Source organism: Sceloporus occidentalis, unplaced genomic scaffold, assembly GCF_023333645.1.
Source record: "Sceloporus occidentalis isolate IW3139 unplaced genomic scaffold, rSceOcc1.0.p SCAF_73, whole genome shotgun sequence".
NCBI lineage: Eukaryota > Metazoa > Chordata > Lepidosauria > Squamata > Phrynosomatidae > Sceloporus > Sceloporus occidentalis.
The window spans coordinates 953,697-978,639 of NW_028317053.1; the positions used below are offsets into that span (position 1 = coordinate 953,697).

At 41.7% G+C, this 24,943-nt stretch overlaps 1 protein-coding gene and 1 long non-coding RNA gene across 7 annotated transcripts in view; one reads left to right on the plus strand and one right to left on the minus strand.

The window, feature by feature from the left end:
* Positions 1 to 5,240: 5,240 nt before the first annotated feature.
* LOC149286011 (uncharacterized) lies at positions 5,241 to 9,555 on the minus strand. Its single transcript, XR_016277746.1, has 3 exons — positions 9,439 to 9,555; positions 6,291 to 7,201; positions 5,241 to 6,204 (listed from the first exon to the last, which is right to left on the minus strand). It is a non-coding gene; the product is annotated as an uncharacterized LOC149286011 (long non-coding RNA).
* A 721-nt stretch (positions 9,556 to 10,276) lies between these two features.
* LOC149286012 (intermembrane lipid transfer protein VPS13A-like) overlaps positions 10,277 to 24,943 on the plus strand; it is a 207,055-nt gene continuing 192,388 nt past the window's right edge. For 3 of the 6 annotated variants that reach the window (XR_016277743.1, XM_089494507.1, XM_089494508.1), the window contains exons 1-3: positions 10,277 to 10,479; positions 22,097 to 22,140; positions 23,988 to 24,030. Coding sequence is in view for 5 of the 6 variants with exons in the window: in XM_089494507.1 (XP_089350633.1) it covers positions 10,380 to 10,479; positions 22,097 to 22,140; positions 23,988 to 24,030 (187 nt within the window). In the remaining variant the exon portion in view is untranslated. The remainder of the gene's footprint in view (positions 10,480 to 22,096; positions 22,141 to 23,987; positions 24,031 to 24,943) is intronic. The other 3 variants (XM_089494502.1, XM_089494505.1, XM_089494503.1) reach the window with 1 other exon arrangement.

A 24,943-nucleotide genomic window follows, 5' to 3' on the forward strand; every position in this document is an offset into this window, starting at 1 on the left:
TTAAAAAGAAAAGAAAGAAAATAGGAAAAAAGATAACAGGGGACTTCAAAATAGCAAGAGGGGTGGCAAGAGGAGGGGACACTGTGAGGCCACCTAACTGGCAATCGTGCAACTGTCCCAGGAGTGACATTTTGCATCTGGGGACTTGCATGACTGCATGGTCATTCACATGTTTCCCCATGAATGAAAAGAGATGCTTGGGGACTTGGCAAGTACGGGTTGGAGGTGTCTTCATGTGATGAGTATTGCCAAAGCTGCTTCCTTCTCAATCATCACAGTTTAAAATCCACATCCAGTAATGTCCTAAGTGTGCTCACTATTCCAAAAAGTATATACATATGAGTATCAGCTAGAAAAACCAATGCATGTCTTGGCTGTATCAACAATATAGTGTCTAGGTCGAGGCAAGTAATAGTACCACTCTATTCTGCTTTGGTCAGACCTCACTTGGAATACTGTGTCTGGTTCTAGGCACCACAATTCAAAAAGGATGTTGACACGCTGGAACATGTCGAGAGGAAAGTGACCAAAATGGTGAAAGGTCTGAAAGCCATGCCCTATAAAAAATGTCTTAGGGAGCTGGGTATGTTTAGCCTGGGGAAGAGAAGGTTAAGAGGTGACATGATAGTCATATTTAAATATTTGAAAGGATGTCATGTGGAAGAAAAAGCAAGCTTGTTTTGTGCTGCTCATAAACTAGGACACAGAGTAATGGATTAAAATTATTTATTTATTTTTTATTTAGGTATTTATATCCCGCCCTTCAGCCCTAATGGCTCTCAGGGCGGCTTACAATTATTACTTTTAATCAAACAGTTCCCTGCCCTCAGGCTTACAATCTAAAAGACATGAAACAAAAGGAGAAGGAAATGGTGGAGGGAAAGGGGATGAGGTCTGGACCAAGGCAGATGGATTGGAGGGAGGGCTCTTCAAATTACAGGAAAAGAGATTCCACTCAACATTAGGAACAACTTCCTGAGGTAAGAGCTGTTTGACAGTGGAATATGCTGCCTCAGAGTCTCCTTCTTTGGAGGCTTCTAAACAGAGGCTGGCTGGCCATCTGTTGGAAGTGCTTTGATTGTGTATTCTTGCATGGCAGGGGGTTGGACTGAATGGTCCTTTGGTCTCTTCCACCTCTACGATTCTATGATTCTATGATAGTTACTGGGAATAATATGGTTTGGATGATTCTAACTTTAGTGAACAGTTGTATATCTTTACTCTTTATTATTTATTTATTTAGCGCTGTAGATTTGCACAGCGCTGTACATAAAAACAATAAATATAATTCTTCCCATGTTATTTCTGCCTCTGGTGCCTTTAAAGAAATAATCACTAGGACCATGCTTACTGTCTATACTTAGCCATCCTGAGTGAGAATGTAAAGTCCTGTTAGACCTTCTTACTTAACTGTGAGTGTCTGAGTTCTCATAACATTGATAAACACATAGAGATCACATTTATTACAATCAAACATGGAAAGCTTTAATGTGATACATAATGTTGTGAGAGGGACACCATTAGAGCCTGATATTTTGTAGTTATTGTGTGAAGAATGAACATACATCCTTGTGAAAAGCTATTGTGTTGGGTGGAGTTGCAGCATGTATTTAATTATAACTGTTGCAATATATGGAATAAATTGATACCTTGGGCACTTGTGACTCCTCACCAGCTACTTGCAGCATGTATGAATCTGCCTCACCATGTATGACATTGGCTTGACTTTGTCTTTAACTTTAAGCATATTGAGACAGCTGCCTCAAACAGCAGCTGCTGAGGGCCTGAGAAATAGTAGCACAGTGTTCTGGAACAGAGCTATGTGTTTTCTGCCTTCAGTTGAAGTGGGAGAATGCTGTCTCATTGCCAGTGTTGTGGTTTCAAATGTCAGTTTAAATTAGCACTTGTATATGAAAGCGGAATAAATCTTGTTTTCCATGCCAGATATCTTGGGCTAGTTCCAGGTATTAAAGGTAAAAAGGCAAAGGTAGTCCCTTGACATGAATATCTAGTTGTAACTAACAGTGAAGAGGGCAGTGCTCGTCTCCATTTCTAAGCCAAAGAGCCAGCGTTGTCTAAGGACTGCTCTGGTGGTCATGTGGCCAGCATGACTGTAGTGAGCGCTGTTACCTTCCCACTGAGAAGTGGTACCTATCTATCTACTTGCATGTGTGTGCTTTTGAACTGCTAGGTTGGCAGAAGCTGGGACTAGTGATGGAGCTCACCCATCATGCAGCACTTGGGCCTTGAACTGCCAACCTTCTGAACTTCCGATCATCAAAATTGCCATCCTAACCACTAAGCCACCGCATGCCAGGTATTATGGTATTTTAAAAGGCTGAGACTGTGAACCAGTCTCTCTCTCTCTCACTCTCTCTCTCTCTCTCTCTCTCTCTCTCTTGGTGAAGTTAGGATCAAAAAGCCTTTCTTGTTAGATCTTAGTGTAACTTTGTTAGAAAATGACCAATAACACTAGGGGTCATGTGTTGCAAAGCACCCCTAGATCAGCTTCATTAGAGTATTCTAAAGTACCTGACTCACTGCTGCCACTTGCTAAAACACTATTTATTGCAACATGCTTGAACTTGTGCATTTTGGAGTACAAAGGAGATGCCAAATCATTGATAGCAGCCTTCAATTAAACATGAGCAAGACAGATCCATACTTTGAGAAAGAGAGGAGAGTTTTGAATTTAAGGATATCTGTGCAGTTTCATCTACTGTATATGTTTCTGTTGATGCTGCATTTTTAATTTGAATAAACACTATTGTTTGGACATACATTAGGGCAGTGGTTTCCAACCTTTGGTCCTCCAGATGATTTGGACTTCAGCTCTCATAATTCCTGACTGTTGGCCAAGTTTGCTGGGGCTTCTGGGAGTTGAAGTCCAAAACAAATGGCAGGACAAAGGTTGAGAACCATTGCCTTGAAATATCTGATTAGGATTGAGGAAGATCCAAAGTGGAGTCCCAGATTTTCCAGGTTAGTGTGGTTTGAGTATTGGATTACAATTCTGGAGAATTGTTTCAATCTCTGCTTGGCTATGGAAAACCATGGTGATTTTGGCCAAGTCACACTCTCAGTCTCAGAGGAAGGCAAAAGCAAAACCCTTAACAAATCTTGCCAAGAAAACCCGATGATTAGGGTCACTATAAGTCTGAAATGACTTGAAGGCACATTGCATTTTATTATTTTAATGACTGATGTGTTTTAATACTGTAATAGATTAATTCTGTTTTAATGCTCACTTTCGTATGTTTTTAATTGTATTGTTCTTTTAAACTGTAAGATACATTGAATCCCAATTGGGGGGGGGGGGAAGCGGGATATAAATAAATATAACAACAACAACTTAGTTATACAGTAAATTTAATTTGTAAACTTAAAAAAATGTAAGATTGCAAGGGGAGAGAGGAATGAAAGCATGCTGGCTGTTGACCATTGTTCCTAAAGACATGAGAATACTGGAGAAAGAGAAAGAGACAGCTTTGAGAAAATGCTGCCCCATCCCTGAGCTCATTTGGGAAGTGCAAAGTCTGGCTCCTGTATGAGCCACTCATGTTTTTTTTTTACCTAGCTACCCATGTAGCCATCTCTTCTCCCATCTGTTACTTAATCATTAGGCAGTGCTTGTAACTGACCCAGTGGCCCTCTTTCCTTCTCTCCTGCAACAGACTGCCTTGTACATCATGGCAGGAGAAGTCATGCATTTTCCACAGAACCTAAGCCCAGAAACAAGAAGCTCTGTTACCAGCAAATCCCCAGCTTCCTTCTATGGCCAAGTGGGGATTCAAAACCTGTTCTCTAGTGTTGTAGCCCAACACGCAAAGGAAAATCACATCCTGAAACCTGTTGAAATGACACTGAACTTACAAATTCCAGGGAAGGCCAGGATGGCAGGAGTTCAGTGTGTGGATTTTGAATTAACATTATACCATTGCTGGAGACATGATCAGAATGTGTTGGAGTATAGGACTGTGTCAGAGTACTGGTCCTCATAACCAACCCAGTACAGCAAGGTTTGAGAACTTTTGGCTCTTCATATGCTTGATCATACAACTCCTATCAGCCATGGCCAGTTTGGTCAGTGATGTTGTTATTATCATTGTTGTCATTGTGTGCCTTCAAGGTGTTTCCAACTTATGGCAACCCTAAGGAAAACCTATCATGGTTTTGTTTTGTTTTGTTTTTTGCAAGTTTCTTCAGAGACGGTTTGCCATTGCCATCCTCTGAGGGTAAGAGAATGTAACTTTCTCAAAATCACCCAGGAGTTTCCACAGCCAAATGGGGATTCAAATCCTGTTCTCCAGAGTTGTAGCGCAACATTCAAACTACTCAAACCAAACAGTTTGTCCTTGTGGAAACACTGTAAAATATGAAAAAAGCATGGCTGAGCTGGCATTTGAACCCAGGTCTCTAGAGTCATAGTACAACACCCAAACCACTACACCACACAGGCTCTCTTGGTCAGTGTTAAGGGATTTGAAAGCTGAAGATCAAAATATTTAAAACATCAAAGGTTCTCTACAACTGCAGTGTGGTCTATTGTGACTGACAGAATCTTTATGGGATCAAAGAGGTAGACACCTTGCCCAGATCTGCTTGTGGAGTGAATGTGAGTTCATCTACGTGGGAGAAACATACACTAAAATATATGTTTCATTCCTTTTCCAGTGTGGCTCCTTCAACATCTTTGCTTACACTGCAGTTGTTCTAGCAGTCAGTGATAACTACAGGTTCTCTGCATGAGTGCTGTGAGATGTATTGATGGAGGGAGTTTATATCTAACAAAGACATTCAATATAGCTAATAGATGCAAACATGTCTGTTATTCAATAGATTGATAAAAGTAAACATCTTTTAAAAGGCAGCAATTTATTATATTATTGACGTTTTAAATTATGGAAATAAATACTGGCAAGGAATGGCATGATTCAACTACATTGCATCTAGGTTTCCAGGAAATAAGAAGCACTGCAGAAAAAAAATCAGGGTGTAGAAATATCCAATTTTACTCTTGTGGCAGATTGAGAAATGCGAGATGTTATTATTTATAGTACTTTCCTGGCAGAGTCATGAAATCTTCCTACAGAAGATTATATTTCAAGAACATTAAAAAAATCATAAATCTATGCTTTCTTCTCAAGAAAGTATACTGAAATAAGTTTGTGACCTGGAAACCACTCTGGGCATCAACTCTTTTGCACCACAGGGCCACAACTCACCCAGTAGCCACCTCACTTACCTGCCCTGCCACATAGGCATGCCATTGCTTTTTGTTTAGACTATGCCAGTACCACTGTTTGATTAGAGAGTGAAGCTTAGTATATCAGATGGGATGGGAGAAAGGAAAGCAAGGCAGAGAACTTGGGATAATGAAGGGAAAGTAGATCTCATCCTGCCTCATATAACCAGACATTGGGGAGGGAAGCAGTAGCTTATACTTAGAAAACAACTAAATAGATTTATGTGAAATTTGGCAATGCAAGAGAGATCAGGCTGGAAATTATCTGTGCCAGTTTTGAAGTCGAAAAGGTAAGAAAATGTTTATTTATACATATTCAAATCTTTACAACAACCTCCAGCAGTCTGACAGCTGTCTGCTTATTTTCCTTGGACTGTCACTCTTTGAGATATTGTGGGCACTTCCCATCCACAGGGGGTTTGTTCTGGGGACCACTGTGAATGTGAAAAAATGTGGGAGCTTAAGCTCATATTAGTCAATGGGTGGCAACATGTATGATGTGTGCACCCTGCATCAGCATAGCTGTGGAACTCAGTGCCTTTGGCTAATATGGGGCAGGATGATCAGCCAGAGCTCCAGTCTGTGGATGGCTAGCCTGCCAATATAGTAAACCAATATTGTTTGCAGCCGGATATTTACAATAATGAATAATAGCTTTAGTTGCATAATAGCATCAGTGGCATGGACTCCATGTGTATATTCCAGTAAACAAACAAAGATGGGATTTACACCAAGCATCCTCCATTGACTATCATCTAGCTCCAAGGTAGCAATGAAGCTAAAATGTACCATAGGTTCATTGGAAATAACACCATACTATATCCATATTACTTAAATAAATCATTCACCAATGAGATGGCACAAACAGGTGCAATTTTCCTGAATTTTGGAGCCTCAGTGAACATGGAAATCTCCTTTTGGTAAGTTTTGTTTTCATAACTATCTTCTTCTTCCTCCTCCTGGAACAGAGAAGAAAGATTTAAGAGAGGGAAGTTGTTACAAAAGTAAGAAATAAATGTAGAAAGAATACAGAACAAGCATTTACATTTCAAGGACACAGAGTCCAGGTTAAATGTGAAAGAAGAATCGAAGAAGATATGACAGCAGATGATAAAAATTATTTATGGCATCTGAGGGAGGAACATAAAATTTTAAAAAAAACCTCCCTATAAAACCTTGGATCAGCAATGTCTGCCAACAAAGTGGAGACAGAATCAAATATTTGTGGAGCCAATGTACAGACAGAGTACAGACAGAGTATATGACTGTGACTTGAGGAAAGGGGAACTATGGAACTTATTGCCACACAAAAATTGCTAAGACAAAACTTCCCACACTTTCCAAAGAGATATGAAATATCAAGAAAAAAAATTCTGTCCATAATTAAAATTGTGGCAAATTCTGCCTCCATCTACTCTTATTGTTTCTGCCTCCGTTATCCGAACATAGGAGTCATGCAGACTGGCAGCTTTGAGTGGCTAAGGCCGCTCCAGTGCTGGTAACTCCCCAATCAGTGTGGGACCATGGTAACCACATGGTCTGATCCTGATGCAGGCCACCGGTGTGGTCCTGAGTGGGATACCAGCAACAAGCGGACATTCTTCACTCTGATTCTGTCCAGCTTTTCCTGGCCAGGCACACTTATGCAGTTTATCAGACAATGGAAATTGGAAGTATAATCCAATGGCAATCTACTGCATCTTTTAAAAAAAGGTTTTGCAAAAAGATGGAAGAGTCATTGGGAAGACATATTTCTTGGCTGACATATTTCTTTGTAAATCACAACATCACAGGTGCTTTCAGCTGCTACTAGTTAGGAGGCATTGTGCAGCTGCTGCATCTTTTTTTAACAGGTTTTGCAAAAGGATGGAAGAGTCATTGGGAAGACATGAGAGGCCGCAAAGAGAAGATGTCATTGTCCGAAACCCTCATAAAATTCCACGCACGGAGCGTTGCCTGGAAGAAAATTAAAACCGTACATCATCACCATGAAAACAGCAGAACACTAATGATATCACTAGATGTTAAAGGCAAAGCCATATCACACAGCATACCAAACACTAAAGCACATGAAAAAGGCTTGGACAGAAGTGCTTGGCATGAACTACAGTGGTCCCTCCACATTTGCTGGGTTAGGAGTGAAGGACCCCCATGGATGTGGGAAAAGAGTAAATGAAAAAGCCTACTATTCTTTTCACCTAAGAGAACACCTCTCTAGGAATCTCCAAGTCCTCCATTGCAACTCTATGGTCAATATCTGCCAGAAGGTGATCATAGAATCATGCCGGAGGACCTACAAATGCCTAGAGAAGTGTTTTCTCTAGAAACTTCTACGTTCCCCAGCAGAACTCTATGGTCAACTTCAGCAGAGTTGCACTGGAGGACCTAGACAGTCCTAGGAGAACATATTAATGAAATCTGTGAATAATCAAAGCCGCAAATATCAAAGCCGCAAATATGGAGGGATGACTGTATTGTGTCTCACTCAACCCATTTTGATTATTTTTATTGTCAATTGTTTATTTTAATTGTAAGGTGTATAATTCTTTTTTAAGGGGGCATGGGGATATTATATATTGGACTGTATATTGTATACTGTATATTGGATTGGTTTTTAGATGTAAGCCGCTTTGATTGTTTGGCAACAGAAAATAAAGTTTTATTATTATGGCTGTTGTTATTGCTGTTCTTTTGCAAACTGCTGTTTTGTTTTGGCCAGTTGGCTGCAGTGTTTTTCTCTTTGATGTTTTAATTTTGCAAACCCTTCAGGAATTAATTGTGAACAGGGTAATTAAATAAAGAGGTTACTAAAATGCCAATCCAGGGTTGCTCTGCTGACAACGCCCTGGGTGGCTTCCCATCATGGGGCGGGGGAACAGGCCTGGCAGGGTCAGATACCCAGATCTCACTTTACACCAGCCTCCTGCCCTTCCTACTCAGCCAGCCTCATTGGCTCCCAAATGTGCGCAGAGCCCACGCCTCCTCTTCCACCAATTGGCTAAGGCACTCCTCCTCCTCCTCCTCCTTCTGATGGATGTTCCTTCTAGCCTTGCAAACTGCAGCAACCTTATTTATATGTATAGTAATTTGCAGCTGACTTGCAGCAGCCACCATGATGGAGGCACCCAGTTACTAACAATGTGCTGCGCATGAAAAATGTATAGCCCTAACAAAGGGGCAGAGATGTTGCGCTGCAGCAAGACAGACATCTAGCAAGGCAGTCTAAGGCTCCACCTGAGAATAAAAGGAAAGTGTGTGTATGTACACACACACACACACATATATATGGGGTGTGAAGTGTACTAAAAGGGTTGTCATATGTGTCTATGTATATGGCAACCTTTTTAGTGCCTATCCCGTCTCAAACATAGTCATAAACGTACACACACACATATATATGGGGTGTGAAGTCTTGTGTAGTAAAAGGGTTGCTGATATGTGTTTTAGTGTGTGTGCATGGCAAACCTTTCAGTACAATTCCTACATAAACACAGATATATATATATATATATATATATATGGGATGACAACTGTACTAAAAGGCTTGACATATGTGTATTTGTGTGTGTCAACCCTTTTAGTACACTTGACAATCCTTTTAGTACACTTGTGTTCAATTCACATCCTATACACACATGCGGGACATAGTATATAGCAACCCTTTTAGTACACTTCACATGTCATATATATATATATATATATATATATATATATATATGAGAGATGTGAAGTGTACTAAAAGGGTTGCCATATGTGTGTGTACTGCAACTCTTTTAGTACAATTCACATTCTACACACACACACACATATATGGGATGTGAAGTGCAGTAAAAGGGTTGCCATATATGTGTGTATATGGCAACCTTTTTAGTACAATTCACATCCTACACACACACACGGGACGTCAAGTGTACCAACAGGGTCACCATATGTGTGACAAGTATGGCAACGCTTTTAATACAATTCACACACATACCCCCCACACACAATATATGTATGTATGATTGTGTCAGTCTCAGAAGATGGCAATGGCAAACCCCCTCTCAAGAACAACCCTGTGATAGTCACCCGCCATAAGTCAGCCTTGAAGGTACATAACAAACACGTGTATGTATGGCAACCCTTTTGGTACATAATGATAATAATAATAATAATAATAATAATAATAATAATAATAATATTCAGCGGATTACATAGAGCAGAAGTGCTGAGGTATGGCGACATAGGTCCAAAACACACTGCAGAAATAATTATTATAATCCAGTCTGAGACCGCCTTAACTGCCTTGGCTCAATGCTAGGGAATTGTGTGTGTGTCTGTGTGTGTGTGTGTGGGGGGGGGGGTTAGTTTTAGCCTTCTCTGTCAGAGAGAGAACTCTGGTGCCACAATGAACTACAATTCCCAGGATTCCCTAATACTGAGCCAAGGCAGTAAATGAATACTCAGAGAATTTTATGGCGGCGGCGGCGGCCGCCAAACGTGACAGAAAACCTGAGATACGGGTTTGGGCGGGGCGTGGAGACTCTCTGAGCATCCACAATGGAGAAATAACCCGTTTTGGCAGCGCTTTAACTACTTTGGCTCAAGGCTATGGAATTCTGGGAGTTGGAGGGGCCCCACAACAAACTCCAACTCCCAGAATTCCATCGCCTTGAGCCAGGGCAGTTAAAGCGCTGTCAAAACGGGTTATTTCTCCAGCGTGACGGAGCCGAGCGTTATATTTTCCTCAGAAGGACAGTCAGGTCGTGTGTGTGTATCTGCTTATGTGAGGAAACGGGGTCATTTTATTTTTGTGACACAAATACTTGAGTCTGCTTGGAGGAGGAGGAGGAGGAGGAGGAGAGGGACGGTTTAACGGGCACTGGAAGTCTCGCGCGAGCGACCAAGAACGCGACCGAGCGCGCGGCGGCGGCGGCGGCGCGTGAAAAAAGGGAACGGCGCGTGAGGGCTTTGGGGAAAGGAAAGGACTGTCCTGCTGTCTTCGGCCTCGCCTTTTGTGCGCATGCGCAGTCGGCCGGGCACAACACGCCTCGAGCCAAGCGGCGCTTTCTATTCCTTTTCGTTTGCTTGGCCTTAAAGGCAAGGCGAGTGTCGGTCCCAGGGAAGAAGGGGAGCCCTCCCCGCGGCCCCGAGGATGGTGTTCGAGTCCCTGGTGGTGGACGTCCTGAACCGGTTCCTGGGCGACTACGTGGTCAACCTGGACAGCTCCCAGCTCAACCTCGGCATCTGGGGAGGTAAGAAGGAGGAGGAGGAGGAGAAGCAGCAGCCCCGGCCCCAGCCCCTTCCTTTCCCCCGGTGGGGCTCGGGCTCCTCCTCCTGTGTCTGGGGCCAGAAAGAGGGCGAGCAGGTGACACTCCTGTAGATCTAAATCCATGCCTCTGACACCTGCCCAAAATGGAGGACGGTTGGGGAAAAGGGAGGACGTCGCGACACAGTCAAGGATAAAGATAGTAACATAAACGTAAACTCATGCTTCTCGGTCTTGCTTAAAATGGAGGGCATTCTGAATTTGTCCCTAGAGAGAAAGAGAAAGGAGGGAGCGAGGTGGGCGAAGGGGCGCCCTTCTTCCCTCGAATGGAGGGCTATAGGGGGCCACGGGGTTCCCCTCAGGGCTGGCCGGTCACGTGGGCGGCGCCTTAGCCCCGCCCCTTTCAGGCCTCGGGCCCCTTTTGGAAGTGGATGGGGCCCCTGGCGGAGGAGGAGGGGCGGGGCTTATCGTGGGACCCGGAAGGAAGGAAGAGGCCCCGCCCCTCTCCCTCTGCCTGCATTGGGTCAGACTCAGGGGCTGGGCCGGGCTTCACGTCGTGGCTCCTTAAAGGCTAACGCCTTCTCTCTCCTGGACGCCAGAGAGTTGGACTTTGAGGAGGCAGGGAGACAGCGTTTCACACACACACAATTCAAAGACACAGCCTTGTCAGTCTGTAGAGAGAGCACCTTTGAGACTCACTGAGAGAAAGGAGTGGGCAGCCTGAGCTTCCCTAGACTCAAGTCTACTTCCTCAGGTGCATTCGTCTTCAGGAAGTAGACTTTACAAAGAGCATGCTGCCAACTTCTTTCTTTCAGTCTCAAAGGCCTGTTACAGATTGCCAAAATAAAGCTGCTTCGGGTCTCTTTGGAGGTATGCTGTTTAAATGATGCATGCATCCTAAGAATCCGGAAGCTGCACCAAAGCTGCCCTCCAGTGCTTAGGAATGGAGTGTGGCTTTTGCGCAACCTCCGGACTCTTAGGACCCAGGCATCATTTAAATAGCATACCTCCAAAGAGACCCAAAGCAGCTTTATTTTGGCAGTCTGTAACAGGCCAAAGGTGCTACCAGATCTCTCTACATACGGATTGTGCAGAGTAACACGGCTATGTCTTTGAATTGTATCTTTATTGTATATGTTCACACACACACATATGTACAAATGCACCTGAGGGAGAAGAATTAAGTCTAGGAAAGCACATACTGCCAACTTCTTTCTTTCAGTCAGTCTCAAAGGTGCTGCAAGATCCCTTTGCATGCTGATTTTCCACACTAGCACAGCTATACTTTTCAATTCTACACACACAGAACACTCTTGAAAATCAACACAAAACTTGAGAATGCTTCCGCGACTGACATTTTTCTAAAATGGGTGTCTTGGTTTTATAGTTGTATCTCTCCTATAGAATTTCACCTGTCCTTGAGTGACAGTGTCAGAAAGCCAAGTTTTTGTTGTTGTGTGCCTTCAAGTCGTTTCTAACTTAGGGCAAACCTATCCTCATGTTTTCTTGGCAAGTTTCTTCAGAGGGAGTTTGTCATTGCCATTCTCTGAGGCTGAGAGAGTGTGACTTGCCCAAGGTTGCCCAGTGGGTTTGCATGGCCAAACCGGGATTTGAACTCTGCTCCTCAGAGTCCTAGTCCAACACCTGAATCACTGTCACGTTGTACCTTTGCGATATCCTCAAATCTAGAAAACATATCCAAGAGTAGCCATGTTGACCCTACAGCAAAGTACAGTAACACCCCAAATCCACAAAACAGTGATTGACGAACCAAAGTGCCGACATCTTTGAAAGCTTGCATCATGGATTTTGTGCATTTTTGGTTGGTTGGGCAATTCAGGTAAAGGCATTGGTGTTTTGAGGATTTGGGATGTTACTGTACTCTCTTAACTTTGTTAAGGCTATCTCCCCTCCGCTTCAGCTTGATTTGTTTTATGAATTTGTTTGCCTTCCATAAATCTCAAGGTGACATATATAAGGTTCCCCAGAAACTTCCTATCCATATCCATACCCTATCTGCTTAATTTCAGCAAAGTTGTAGTATGATGTGCTTTTGTTTAAATATTGAATATATACAACTTCTCATGTATCCCATTGCTGTTCCATTATGATTTTTTTTATCATTTTGTTAAGCCAAGTCTCTTCATTTTTTCATTGTATGACTTTAAGCAACATTATCTAATGTTTAAAATCAGTGCTATGTTGCATGTTTACTATCCTGCTTTTTTTGGAAAGACTAAACCGAGGCTGTTGTACCTTGAACATATCATGAGGTAGTGTAAAAGGAGGATAACGCTGTGTAAATGGGAAGGCAGCAAGAAAAGAGGGAGGCCACACTACAGCTGAATAGACTTGAATCAGGAAACCCACAGCCCTCAGTTTGTGAGACCTGAGCAAAGCAGCTGATGATTAGAGATCTTGGAGGTCTCTTATTCGTAGGGTGGCCATAAGTTAAGGCCAACGTGATTGCAAATAACAGCAGGTTTCTGCCGGTATGGGATGTGAGGCAGCTTATAGTGTAGTTTGAAACAGAGATATGTGGTATCAAAGTTAAAAATAATCAAATAAGCCTGTTAGGTAAAGCTATTCCCCTCTGACAAGGTTGTCAAGTTGTGTCAGACGGTAGGGGGCGGCGCTTATCTCCGTTCCTAAGCCAAAGAACCAGCATTGTCAAAGACAACTCTAGTCAAGTGGCCAGCATGACTCCACCGAACAATGTTACCTTCCCACTGAGAAGTGGTACCTATTTATCTTCTTGCATTTGCATGCTTTCAAACTGCTAGGTTAGCAGAAGCTAGGACTAGGGACAGGAGCTCACTCCATCACACAGCGAACGCTTGGGTCTCGAACTGCCAACCTGCTGATCTTGCAACCCACAGGGTCAGCGTCATAACTGCTTGAGCAACGATATCCCATAAGCCTGTTAAAATACTAAAAATTTAAAAATACTATGCAAATACAGTACAAAATATAAATATTTTGGTTGATCCTACCACATCTACATGATAGGTTTATTCTGGCAATTGCTTCACTCAATTTTTCCTCTTTCTAAAGTAAGTAACAGAAAAAGGAGAAAAGCTTCAGGGTCGTAGCCAAGGGGGGGGGGGGTTCTTGGGGTCCGGACCCCCCCTTCCATTAGAAAAATGAATGGTGTGTGCTGCTGCACTGCTGCACCCAAGCCCCATTATAATGGTGGCACTTAGTCTGGACCCCACCCCCACCCCCTTCCTAAAATCCTGGCTACGTCCCTGAAAGCTTGATGCTGTGGCTGTACGGGATTTAAAAGTACTTGAGACCATTTTACTGATTATGATTTTTGGAAGGTAAATGTGAACCCATCAGAAAACTAAAGGCTATATTTAAATATTATACTGCACACAGTAAACATAGCCCCTTAATGCATGTACCCACTGAGCATGTTTGGGTGGGGATGAGGCAGCATTCTCGTCCATGATGCTTTATCAGGCCTGCTGTAAGCAGGAGCAGCTCAGAAAGAACACGGAAATTGTGTCTGCAATTTGTTAACTGTGACACCTTGAATCTAGCACTCTGGCTTGTCTCCCCTGTCAGGCCAGACTGTCATATTCAGATGACATGATGAACAACCATTGACAAGAGATACCTGGTTTGTTAAGTTAGTCCTGCTTGCACATGATTTGCTTGTTAAAAACTCAAGAGTTATAAAAATTTCTGGCCTTCGGTTTTATCCTTATATGACCATTGTTTACATGTCATTTAAAGAAAGACACATGGCTGCTTCAATATAGTGGTTATATTGGGTGTGTGCTGCAAACCTGTGATGTGTACATTCTTAAAATGTTATGAGTAAAGTCTTCAGAAAGTAGACAAGCAAGTTTCTCCTTTTGGCAGCATATTGCTCCGCTCTTTTCTCTTGAGTTTTTTCATGCTTACATTCCTTAAAACAAACAGCACAACACTTTACAAAATAAACCAAATTAATAGCAACTTCCAGGGACTGGACTGGAATGAAATGAGATTGCCTCATTATTTAAACATGTAAAAACAAAAATTACTGTTCAGGGAAAAGTGAAATATCAGCATCCTGATCTTAATTATATCACTTGCAGATCAGATGAACACTCTCACTTTACAAGGATCTATTTGCTTTACTTGGCATTATGGTATATTTGAATAATTTGCACTCCCCTTTCCCCACCAATGAAAGACACTTGTTTAGAAAAGAAAAAGAATGTATTTTCTCCCTGTGTGCTAGATAAAGTAATTTTATCTTCTCCCCATCTCCTCCTCCTCTTGAGCTCTCCTCCCCATCAAACACCCCACTTCCCTCCAATTCATTCCCTTCTCAACCAGAGGTTAAAACCTTCTTCCCCCAATTCTTCTCCTCTTCCTCCTGCTCTGGATCTTGGCTCTCTCTGACTACAGAACACCCCATTTCCCTCATGTGCCTTCTCTTCTCAATCCACCGTTTAATAATAAATATACTAATTATTATTATTACATTATTATTAAATGTATATACCACTTCTCCAGAAGATCGAAGTGGCTAACAGTAAAATCATCCATAAAATACAATAATTGCTTCTACAATTGTATCCCAAGCCCTCCCTAACCCTCCCATCCACAATAAAATACAATTAAATTATTAGCAGTTTTTTAAACAATTATTAAAAATATAAGGCAGAGGTAGTTAGGGCAGTTGTTGAACAAGGTTGCCAAAACATTAACCTGGGAAGGCCTGCCAGACGAGATATGCCTTGATTGTTTTTTAAAGCAACCAAGGCTAGTGATACATCAAATCCCCTCCGGCAGGCTATTCCATAATTTGGGAGCAGCAGAAGAAAAGGTCCTCTGGGTAACTGCAACCAGCCTAGTTTTAGCTGGCTGTAATAGGTTTTTATTGGAGGGCCTCCACGTGCGGGGCGGATGATATGGGAGAAGGCGATCCTGTCAGTAGGCGGGACCTAAACCATGAAGGGCTTTAAAGGTTTTAACCAACACCTTGTACAGCACCCTGAGATTAATAGGCAGCCAGTGATGAGACTTTAATATAGATGTAATATGGTCACCTGTCGCATCTATCTGGGCTGACATCTGGAGCGACGGATCCAGGAGCATCCACAAACTACGAACACCGTCCTTTAGGGGAAGTGTGACCCCGTTCAGGACTGGTTGAAAAGCCTCCAAACCCGGATTAGGACCCCCAACTACGAGCACCTTCGTCTTATCTGGATTCAGTTTCAATCTGTTCTTCCTCATCCAGCCCATTACTGCCTCAAGACATTCATTCGGAGGGGAGATGCCTTCCTGAGTTGACACTTTGGTCCAGGGCATGGAGAGGTATAAATGAGTGTCATAAGCATACTGATAACACCCTGCCCCATGCCTCCGGACGATCTCCCCCAGTGGTTTCATGTAGATATTAAATAGCATTGGGGACAGAATGGCGCCCTGAGGGACACCAAATTTAAGCTCTCTTTTAGAGGAGCTACTGTCTCCAAGCATCATCCGCATCACCCTTTGGAATCTGCCTGAGAGATAGGATCGAAACCACTGTAATGCAGTGCCCTCAAACTTTAAATAACCTCTTCAAAACGTGTCATCTGGATATTAAGCAAAGGGGCTTGATTTTAAAAGTCATGTTGCTAAATTGTCTTAACACTGAATGCTGAACAAACGGTGAAGACTTAACCAAATTAACTACACGCTAAACAAGTTTCATGATGCACACACAGTGTAACCTGCCAGCCAATAGCCAAAGCTGTCCTTCCACACTACCCACAAACACAGGAAGTATTTAACACCAGACCATTCACAAAAATGAAGTCAAAATTTCTGATCTGGTGTTTATTATTTGTTAATCATGTTCTACATTACAGGTAGGAAAGCCTTGATAGTCTTGAATGTATTACTTCAATTGCAGAACAGATCTGAGAACTGTTCTAGAATTCTGGGGACAGAGCTATGCAAGGACTAACAAGGAAATAATTAATACTCATGTTCATTTTAGTAAATAATGCAAATATTTTCTGCTCTTATAAAATGCATATATTTATTACTAACTGAATTAACTCATTATGTATCAAAAATAGCAATAACCTTTTAATAGTTTTATACAGTTGAACAATAATGTCATTTAAACAATTTACCATATATATTCAGGTACAAGTCGACCTCATGTATAAGTCCAGGGAAGGTTTTAGGGCCAAAATCACGGATTTTGATAGGACCCATGGATAAGTCAAGGCTAAAACTTAGGAGCATGAGCAAAGGATGTAAAGGACAAAACAAAAAGAAAGCACCACTTCCCTCCCTCCTCCTTCCTGTCTGGGCCTCTCCTGAGCATCTAACACCACTTCCCTGGTGCTGGACGAGGAGGTTTTAAGATTGGACTGAGAAAGGAAGGAATAGGTGGGAAGTGAGATGTTTGGTGGGAAGGAGAGATCCAGAGAGGAAGGAGGAGAATGCAGGGAGAAGGTTTAAAGTTTGAGGGCACTGCATTACAGTGGATCAACATTGTAAGATACTGCACGTAGCAGAAAAAGTGAAATTCATAGATATAGGGTGAGAAATATCTGGCTTAATACTACATGTGAAAGAGATCTAGGAGTCCTTGTAGACCACAAGTTGAACATGAGTCAACAGTGTGATGCAGCTGCTAAAAATGTCAATGCGATTCTAGGTTGCACCAATAGAAGTATAGTGTCTAGATCAAGGGAAATAATAGTGCCACTCTATTCTGCTTTGGTCAAGCCTCACCTGGAATACTGTGTCCAGTTCTGGGCACCACAGTTTGAAAAGGATGTTGACAAGCTAGAGCATGTCCACAGGAGGGTGACCAAAGGGTGAAGGGTGTAGAAACCATGCCCTTTCTGGAGAAACTTATTGAGCTGGGTATGTTGATCCTGGAGAAAAGAAGAGAGACGATCTGATAGCTCTGCTTAAATATTTGAAGGGGTGTCATATTCAGGATGGAGCAAGCTTGTTTTCTGCTGCTCCAGAGAATAGGACCTGGAGCAGTGGATTCAAACTACAGGAAAAGAGGTTTCATATCAACATTGGGAAGAACTTCCCGACAGTAAGAGCTGTAGGGCAGTGGAACATACTACTTCGGAGTGTGTTGGTGTTTCCTTCTTTGGACGTTTTTAAACAGAGGCTGGATGGCCAGCTGTCAGAGGTACTTTGATTCTGTGTTCCTGCCTGGCACGGGGTTGGACTGGATGGCCCTTATAGTCTCTTCCAACTTTATGAGGCTACACTTCTGCCACCTGTCATCACTGTGTAGTTTTCCCTACCCATTGCCTAATTTCTCCTCTACCTCAGCCTAGCAGAGGAGCTAAGGGAGACACTTCTGGAGAATAGTCATTGGGAGAGGTGTCAGGCCAGTTGGCATTAGTGGATCCCTCCACCTCTTCCCTTGGCCCTCAACTAGGGTACCAGAATGCTCTACCCTTTGGATGCTTCAAGCACTGTGGAAGTAGGGGGCCAGTCAGACTACCTTTTACCCCAGATCAGGAACCAAATCTTGCACGTGAAGTTCATATTTGCCCCGAATCTCCCACAAGTGAATCAGAGGCTTGCACAATCGTTTCGGGGCAAATGCCCCTTAGCGCAGGTCATTTGGAATCAGGGTAAAAGCCATATATTTTGAAAAAACCTGGGTTCGGCGAATATGAACTTGCCCTCGATCATGATCAGGGCAAGTTCAGGGGAGGGGGTTAGGTCAGAGGGAGGGCAGTGGGCAGAACATTCCCTCCCCTTCATCAGAGGAGGAGGAGGAAAAGGAAGGAGCCATAGGAAGGATACAAAAAAAGGCAACCAGGGTGACAGGATGCAAAGGGCAATCGGGGTGACTGACGGGGGATGCAAAGGGCATTCAGAGAGAGGGCAGAGGGGGGAACTGGAGAAAGGGTGCCAAGAGTGACAGAGGAGGAGGATGAAGGAGCCAGGGGGAAGAAGGGGGCTGTGGAGGGCAATCTGTAACGGAGCAGGAGAAGGAGAAGGAAGGAGCAGGACGAAGAGTCAAGTTCAGGGCAGGTCAGAGGGAGGGCACAGGATGGAGCAAGCCTCCCTCTCTCACCAGGCAGTTTTCTCTCTCTTTTATTTTTTAAAAATTATTTTTGGCAGACTATGCGCATGTTTTTTGCTACAGCTACAGGTAGATAGATATATAGATAGAATGTGGCGGCCTGCCTGTTCCCTTTCTCTTTCATTTCTGCTTCCAGCAGCAAGCAGGGCATTTTGCAGAAGGCTTTTTTCCTTTGCCAATGCTACAATGCAAATATTACAAATGTTTCTCTTTCCAATTTGGCAAATTGATACAGAATGCTTTTGCTACTGTCTCTAAGGAATTCAGGGGTGGCTGAGGGAAAGCAAATGATGCATGGTATCCTTTTCTGCCATTCCGAGGTGAGGAGTTTATTATTATTATTATTATTACATGTGTATGAGGCATTCTGAGGTGGCAAGGAGGGAGGATACAGGATGCAGAGATGGCATTAGATTGCATTTTGGGGTTGAAAATGGGGCCAAAGGAAGATCCATAACCTGCAGTGACCCAAATACCCACAGCACACACAGGAGGTTTTTAAATTTGACAAAATATGTGCATACTGCCGCCTGTTTTTTTTTCTTAAATGAGGGGGAAAACACACTTCCAATTGCCCAATGGGTGCAGGAAACGTCACCTATGATGAACGTAGAACTAAATTTGATTGACAGCAAAGGCGCCTTCATGCTCCAAGAGGGCATTCACGGTTAAAATACCCTGATGGGGTAGTGAGCACTTGCTTCCGGAGGGATTGGGGGGGGGGGGGGAACCAAATATTCCCAGTTCCTTCCAGCGCAGAAAGGTCAGTATGAATGGGGCCTTGATGTACTGTTCCTGGCAGGGCTCTGGTTTTGATTTCCTCTACTTCAAGATATATAGAGAATCTGTACTGAGTGCAGGAAGAGGACTGTGCTGTGCACCTTCAGCTGAATTAAATCATAGTCAAAGTAGTTGAGTCCATATCCTCCAAGAAGGCCCATGCCACCCCAGCTGCACAAGGAGGGGTATAATATTGATGCTATGACCCACAAAACATACTCCCTAGCAGCTCTGTCATTTTGCCTACCATACTACCAGATGGCCATACCTGCATACCAGCAGTTCCTTTGGGAACAGGTTGTCCCTCTCATTGGTTGTCTTTCAGATGATGATAAGAAGGTAATTTTGTTCTCTCAATCAGAATCACACAAATTGACATTTAAGGCCTCCGTGGTTTGGGTCCTTGACACTTGAAGGAGCTCCTCTCTTTATATATATTGCCCCTCAAATGGAATATGCAAGAGGGTCCCTCATTAATTGTTGATTGGTTTACTGTGCTTTTATTATTTTAAATAGCGGCAGCAAATATTGATAGAAAACTGCTCCTTCTAATTCAAATGTTACATCATAATACTACCATCAGGGTTCGACTTGGGGCAAATGGGGTTCTATCCGATAGCATCCCCACTGATAGAGGTGTACGCCAGGGTTGTCTTCTGGCACCTTTTTTTATTTAATTTCTATATTAATGCTGTCGTCCAGGCCTTAAAAGGATCAAAATTCTTCCCAGCTACTGTTCAGGATGTTAAACTTTCAGTGTTGTTATATGCTGACGATATTGTTTTGATTTCGGTCACCTTAATTGGAATGCGCAGACTCTTAAAGAAGCTAATTGAATACTGTACAAAGGAAATGTTAATAGTCAATCACTCTAAAACCAAAGTTGTGGTTTTTGGTTAAAAAAACTTCATCGGTGGAATCTTGAGGCAAAATCTATTGATCAACAATCCTATTACAACTACTTGGGTTTAAGATTTCAATCTAATTTGTCATGGGAAACTCATTTTGTTGCTACTAAGCTAAAATCATCCCTCTCTATAAATTATCTGTTGAAATTTCATAGACTTCAAGGAGGTCACTTAGTAGCACCTACTATCGAGGTTTCTCAAAGAAAAATTGTTCCCCAGTTATTATATGGAGCAGAAATTTGGGGATACAACAGTGTCTCAAATTTAGAAATTGTTCAGAACTTATTTCTAAGATCCCTGTTGGCTGTCCCTAAGTGTACCCCTGTTTCCTTTCTGAGAGCAGAAACAGGCCAATCTACTCTTCTAGCTGCTACACATACTGCTCTTGCCTTCTACTGGTTAAAGTTGTTATCCATGAGTGATTCTAGGCTCCCCCAAAAATGTTTTTCAGAACAAATATCTCTTAATTCTCCAAACTCCTGGGTATCTATAGTTAGAATAATATTACAGAGCTATGAGATTAATGTGGACTCACTTCCAAATTATGCCACCCGTAGAGCCAAGCAACTGATTAAGGAGAAAATTTATCTTGCTTCCAAATGGGCCGATCTTCTTTCACTTTCGAGCTCTTCTTTTTCTCTTTGGTACCCATTGTACAAGACTTCATTTGGGTTAGAGTATTACTTTATTAATCTTACTCTGGCCCCTGCTAGAAAAGCATTTACTGTTCTAAGATTCCAATGTATGCCTTCTGCCTATTTGACGGGCAGATATAACAACACTCCTGTCCATCTAAGACTATGTATCTGCAAAACTGGGGAAGTGGAGAATATAGAACATTACCTTCTACATTGCCCTCTGTATATACAGTGCGTCCTCGCCTTACGCGGGGGATCCGTTCCGGATCCCTCCGCGTAAGGCGAATTCCGCCTATGCTCAAGCCCCATTGGAAACAATGGGGCTCGTGTGCGGCGGCGTGGGTGCGCGCGGGGCGCAACAGGCGCGCACGCCCATTCAGTTGAATGGGACGCGCCGCCCCGCGCGCGTGCTGCGGCTTGAGCGCGTATGCTCAAGGCCGTGTATGGCGCGCCCGCGTATGGCGCAGGGGCACTGTATCTCCTAGACAAAGGTTTCTTGATTGTATTTTGAAATCCCTTTCCGGTAGATCTTGCTTTCAGCAGACTTGTGTCCTTTTGGCTGGCAACAATGCATTTGTTACTTCTATGGTAGCAAAATTTGGTTTAGCTGCTAGCAAGATTAGAATTAGCTTTCTTGATGGGAATGATGGCTAGTTCCAGTCTAGTTTTATGGTTTTATTATTTCATCATTTATGATGTATTATTGGCATTTTGTTGATGGATCTCTTTTATTAACTTTACCATGTTGTTTTTGGTGATTTTTATGCTTTTTTTTTTTAAAAAAAAACCCTCTGTTTTTGTATTTACTGTTTGGATATATTTTATATTGTGACGGCTATTAGCTTTTAACAATAAATTTCTACTTACTATTTTAAATAATTTTATAGTTTTAATCTGGACATTATTTTAAATGATTTATATAGTTTTATTTGTGTGTCATCCAGAGATCTCATGATAAAGGGCAGGATATAAATATTTTAATAAATAAATAATAAATATATGTATTTCTGAAGAACCAAATACAATTTGTAGCACAATCCTACATGTCTACTTAAACCATGAGGTTATTCTAAGCTAAGTTGGAATCTGCAGGCTTTTGCCATTAACCATAGGCCCGTTTCCACTGAAGATCACTAAAAAACATTGTAGAAAAAAAATTCTTTTGTAAATCAATGACATTGTAATCTAAATACATTTTCCCCTTAACAGGAGCTGTAGAACTTAAGAATCTTGAAATAAAAGAAAATGCACTGGTAAGTTAAAAGTGAGCAAATACATAAGATACTTTTGTGGTGCTTAACTTTATAGGAAAAGAATGAACTCAATAAATACAATTTGTGAAGGTGTTAGTAATTGTTGGCTTCTACTGAAAATCTTTGAAACTTGGCTCCTCTTTTTACATTTTTTCTGCCTTCTGCTTTCACCACCTGAGGAAGGAGCATACTGTTTATGTTTAAACTGGTAGGTTTTTAAAAGCATGGATTTTTAAGACCAATTCAGTTTTAAAAATCAGCAAAAAGAGAAAACAAAAACCAATATAGAGTAGAGTATATAAAATATAATAGGAATATTGATGTTTGCAAGAATCAGTGTAAAACCAGTTATCATTTAAAAATACAAATAAACCATTCTTGAGCTCCCTACTGCTGCTCTTTCTCAGAATTATGTTGTTACATAGTCAGAAAACCTTTATTTTGGGTTTTCAATCATATGAATATTTCAAGTGATGTAAGTATTCTATACAAATAAACATCAGGCCAACATTTGTCATTGCACATGAATTGGGAACATTGTGTGAATTAATGAAACCTTTGCCAAATAGTGATTTATAATTTTTCTTTCTGGTGAATAGTACCAAAACCTTTCACTGAATATCAGAGACCTAATGCTGCATGAGCAAAAAGGATCATATTATTTGTGGAATATAAGATAGACATTTTTGAGTTGATGATCCAATTTTTGCCTGAAATTACGTTTGAGATATAGCAAGGTAAACAAAGACCAGAACAGATGGACACAAAAGAGTGGCTTGAGTCTGCTCATGCTGAAAACGGGTTGGAACACCACTGTCTGTATGGCTTACTCCCAAGGCGAGTTGTGGATGCAGGGGCTGACCAGTGCCACCAGGAGTCAGATTATCCCGGCTCCTTTTTACTCCAGTCCTAAGGACTGGACACAGCTTCCAGCCACTTTGGAGGCTTGCGTAATTTCATCAGCACGCCTCCAAAGTGGCCAGAAGATGCTTCATTCGGCCTGTCTGTTTAATCCTACAGTGACTCTTAACATTAAATTTAGGATACTTCTGTTACTGTGGAAATGCCTTATGAGAAAGTATCTTTAAATTTCAGAGAACTAATAAATTGTTTAATCTCACAATGTCACCATGTGCCAACTAGAGATGTGGAAATCTGCTGGTGGTGGTGGGGACTTTTGCTGTCAGATTCAGTTTAAAGCTGAATATGTCACCTCATCACCATACCCACATGCTTTGCATTTCCATAGGCATCCATACAGTCTAATTATAAAAGTCCTTCCTGGGCATTGTTTCACTTCATGCATCTGAGGAAGTAGACCAAGTTTATATGCTATATCTTCTTCTATATAATTAGTTTCAAAAGCGCAAGAAGATCCTTTAGCATATTGATATTCCAGACTAACTTGGCTGTGTTCCAAACATGATGGAAATGGCTTCTGCACCCCAAAGATCATTTTGGGAGCATTTGGGAGCCAAGATACTAATCCCGCCCCATAATTATTTGCATAGAGGGCCCTTGGGTCTACAGAAATGGCACTGGACAGCAGCATGTGGCCCATGGACTGCACTTTGCCCACTCCTGATGGATTCCCATCCCTGTCCTATGTGCATTGTGGTATAACAAGATTGTGTAACACTGTCAAGAATTCTGGGTGTGTCTTAGGGGTCCCTTTGAAGTTAGAGGGGCATAGTATTTATTGATGGCTACATGGTATTCAATTTTTCTGTAGTGTTTATAAATCTTATTTTCAAAGTTGATAAGTGGTGAAATATTTGCCATTGAACACTTTTAAAACAGACTGCTAATTTAGTTTTTGAAATAACTTTAATGATTTATCTCCACAGTATCAGTTTGATGTACCATTTAAAGTTAAAGCAGGACACATTGGTAAGTGAACTTTTCTAAGTTTTTACAATGATAATCATTTTTAAACTGGTGTATCTTTGATTTGGGTTGCTTCTGTTTTGTTATAATTTTATTATTCAATTTTATTCTGTAGCTTATTGTTTTGGGAGCATTTTAACAGAATGCAGAGTATAAATAAAATAGTTATGATGATATAAAAGAATCGTATAGGACCTTTGAAACTAATTAGTTTGGTAGGGGCTACAGGATTCCTTCATCTCTTTTTATGCTGAAACAGACTGACATGATTATGTCTTTGAATATTATTTATGATGGCTGTACCATTTATAATTCTGAAACATTCTTTCCAGTATATAATGGGCAGTTTGAAATGATTGGTTGATTTCAGCCATTCAAACAAACACACAAACAAATAAAAAGCCCGATTAGTTTGCTAGATTTTTTTAAAAAAAACATTATACTTAATGGAAATACAACACTCTGTGGGTTACTCATGTTATTTTACAAGAAGTCTTTCTTCTCGAATAAGCTGAAGATGGTGCCTCACTTAAAAACAAGTCTTTCTCAACTAATGTAGGGATTATCTAAGAATAAACAGAGCATGCATTTTCTTCAGGTTTTTTGTTTATTCATGCACACACTTACACAGATGTAGTTTGATTAGTTAACAGTACTACAGTTCCTTACACTCAGGTTAGTATATTTGAACACAGAATATTTACTTCAGATAAATTTCTAAAGGATTATAATGAAAGACTTCTTTAAGTGGGTGACAGCACTGCAAAATATAGACTGTTACATAGCAGTTCAAACCCAAGAATCTGTATGGTCATGGTCTTAATTTGCTAAGTAACAATTTATATTGTTTAGTGCTGTCAATGGCTATTACTCAGTTGGGCTATTATTACTGTTTTCCACTCTTCTTACTGGAACA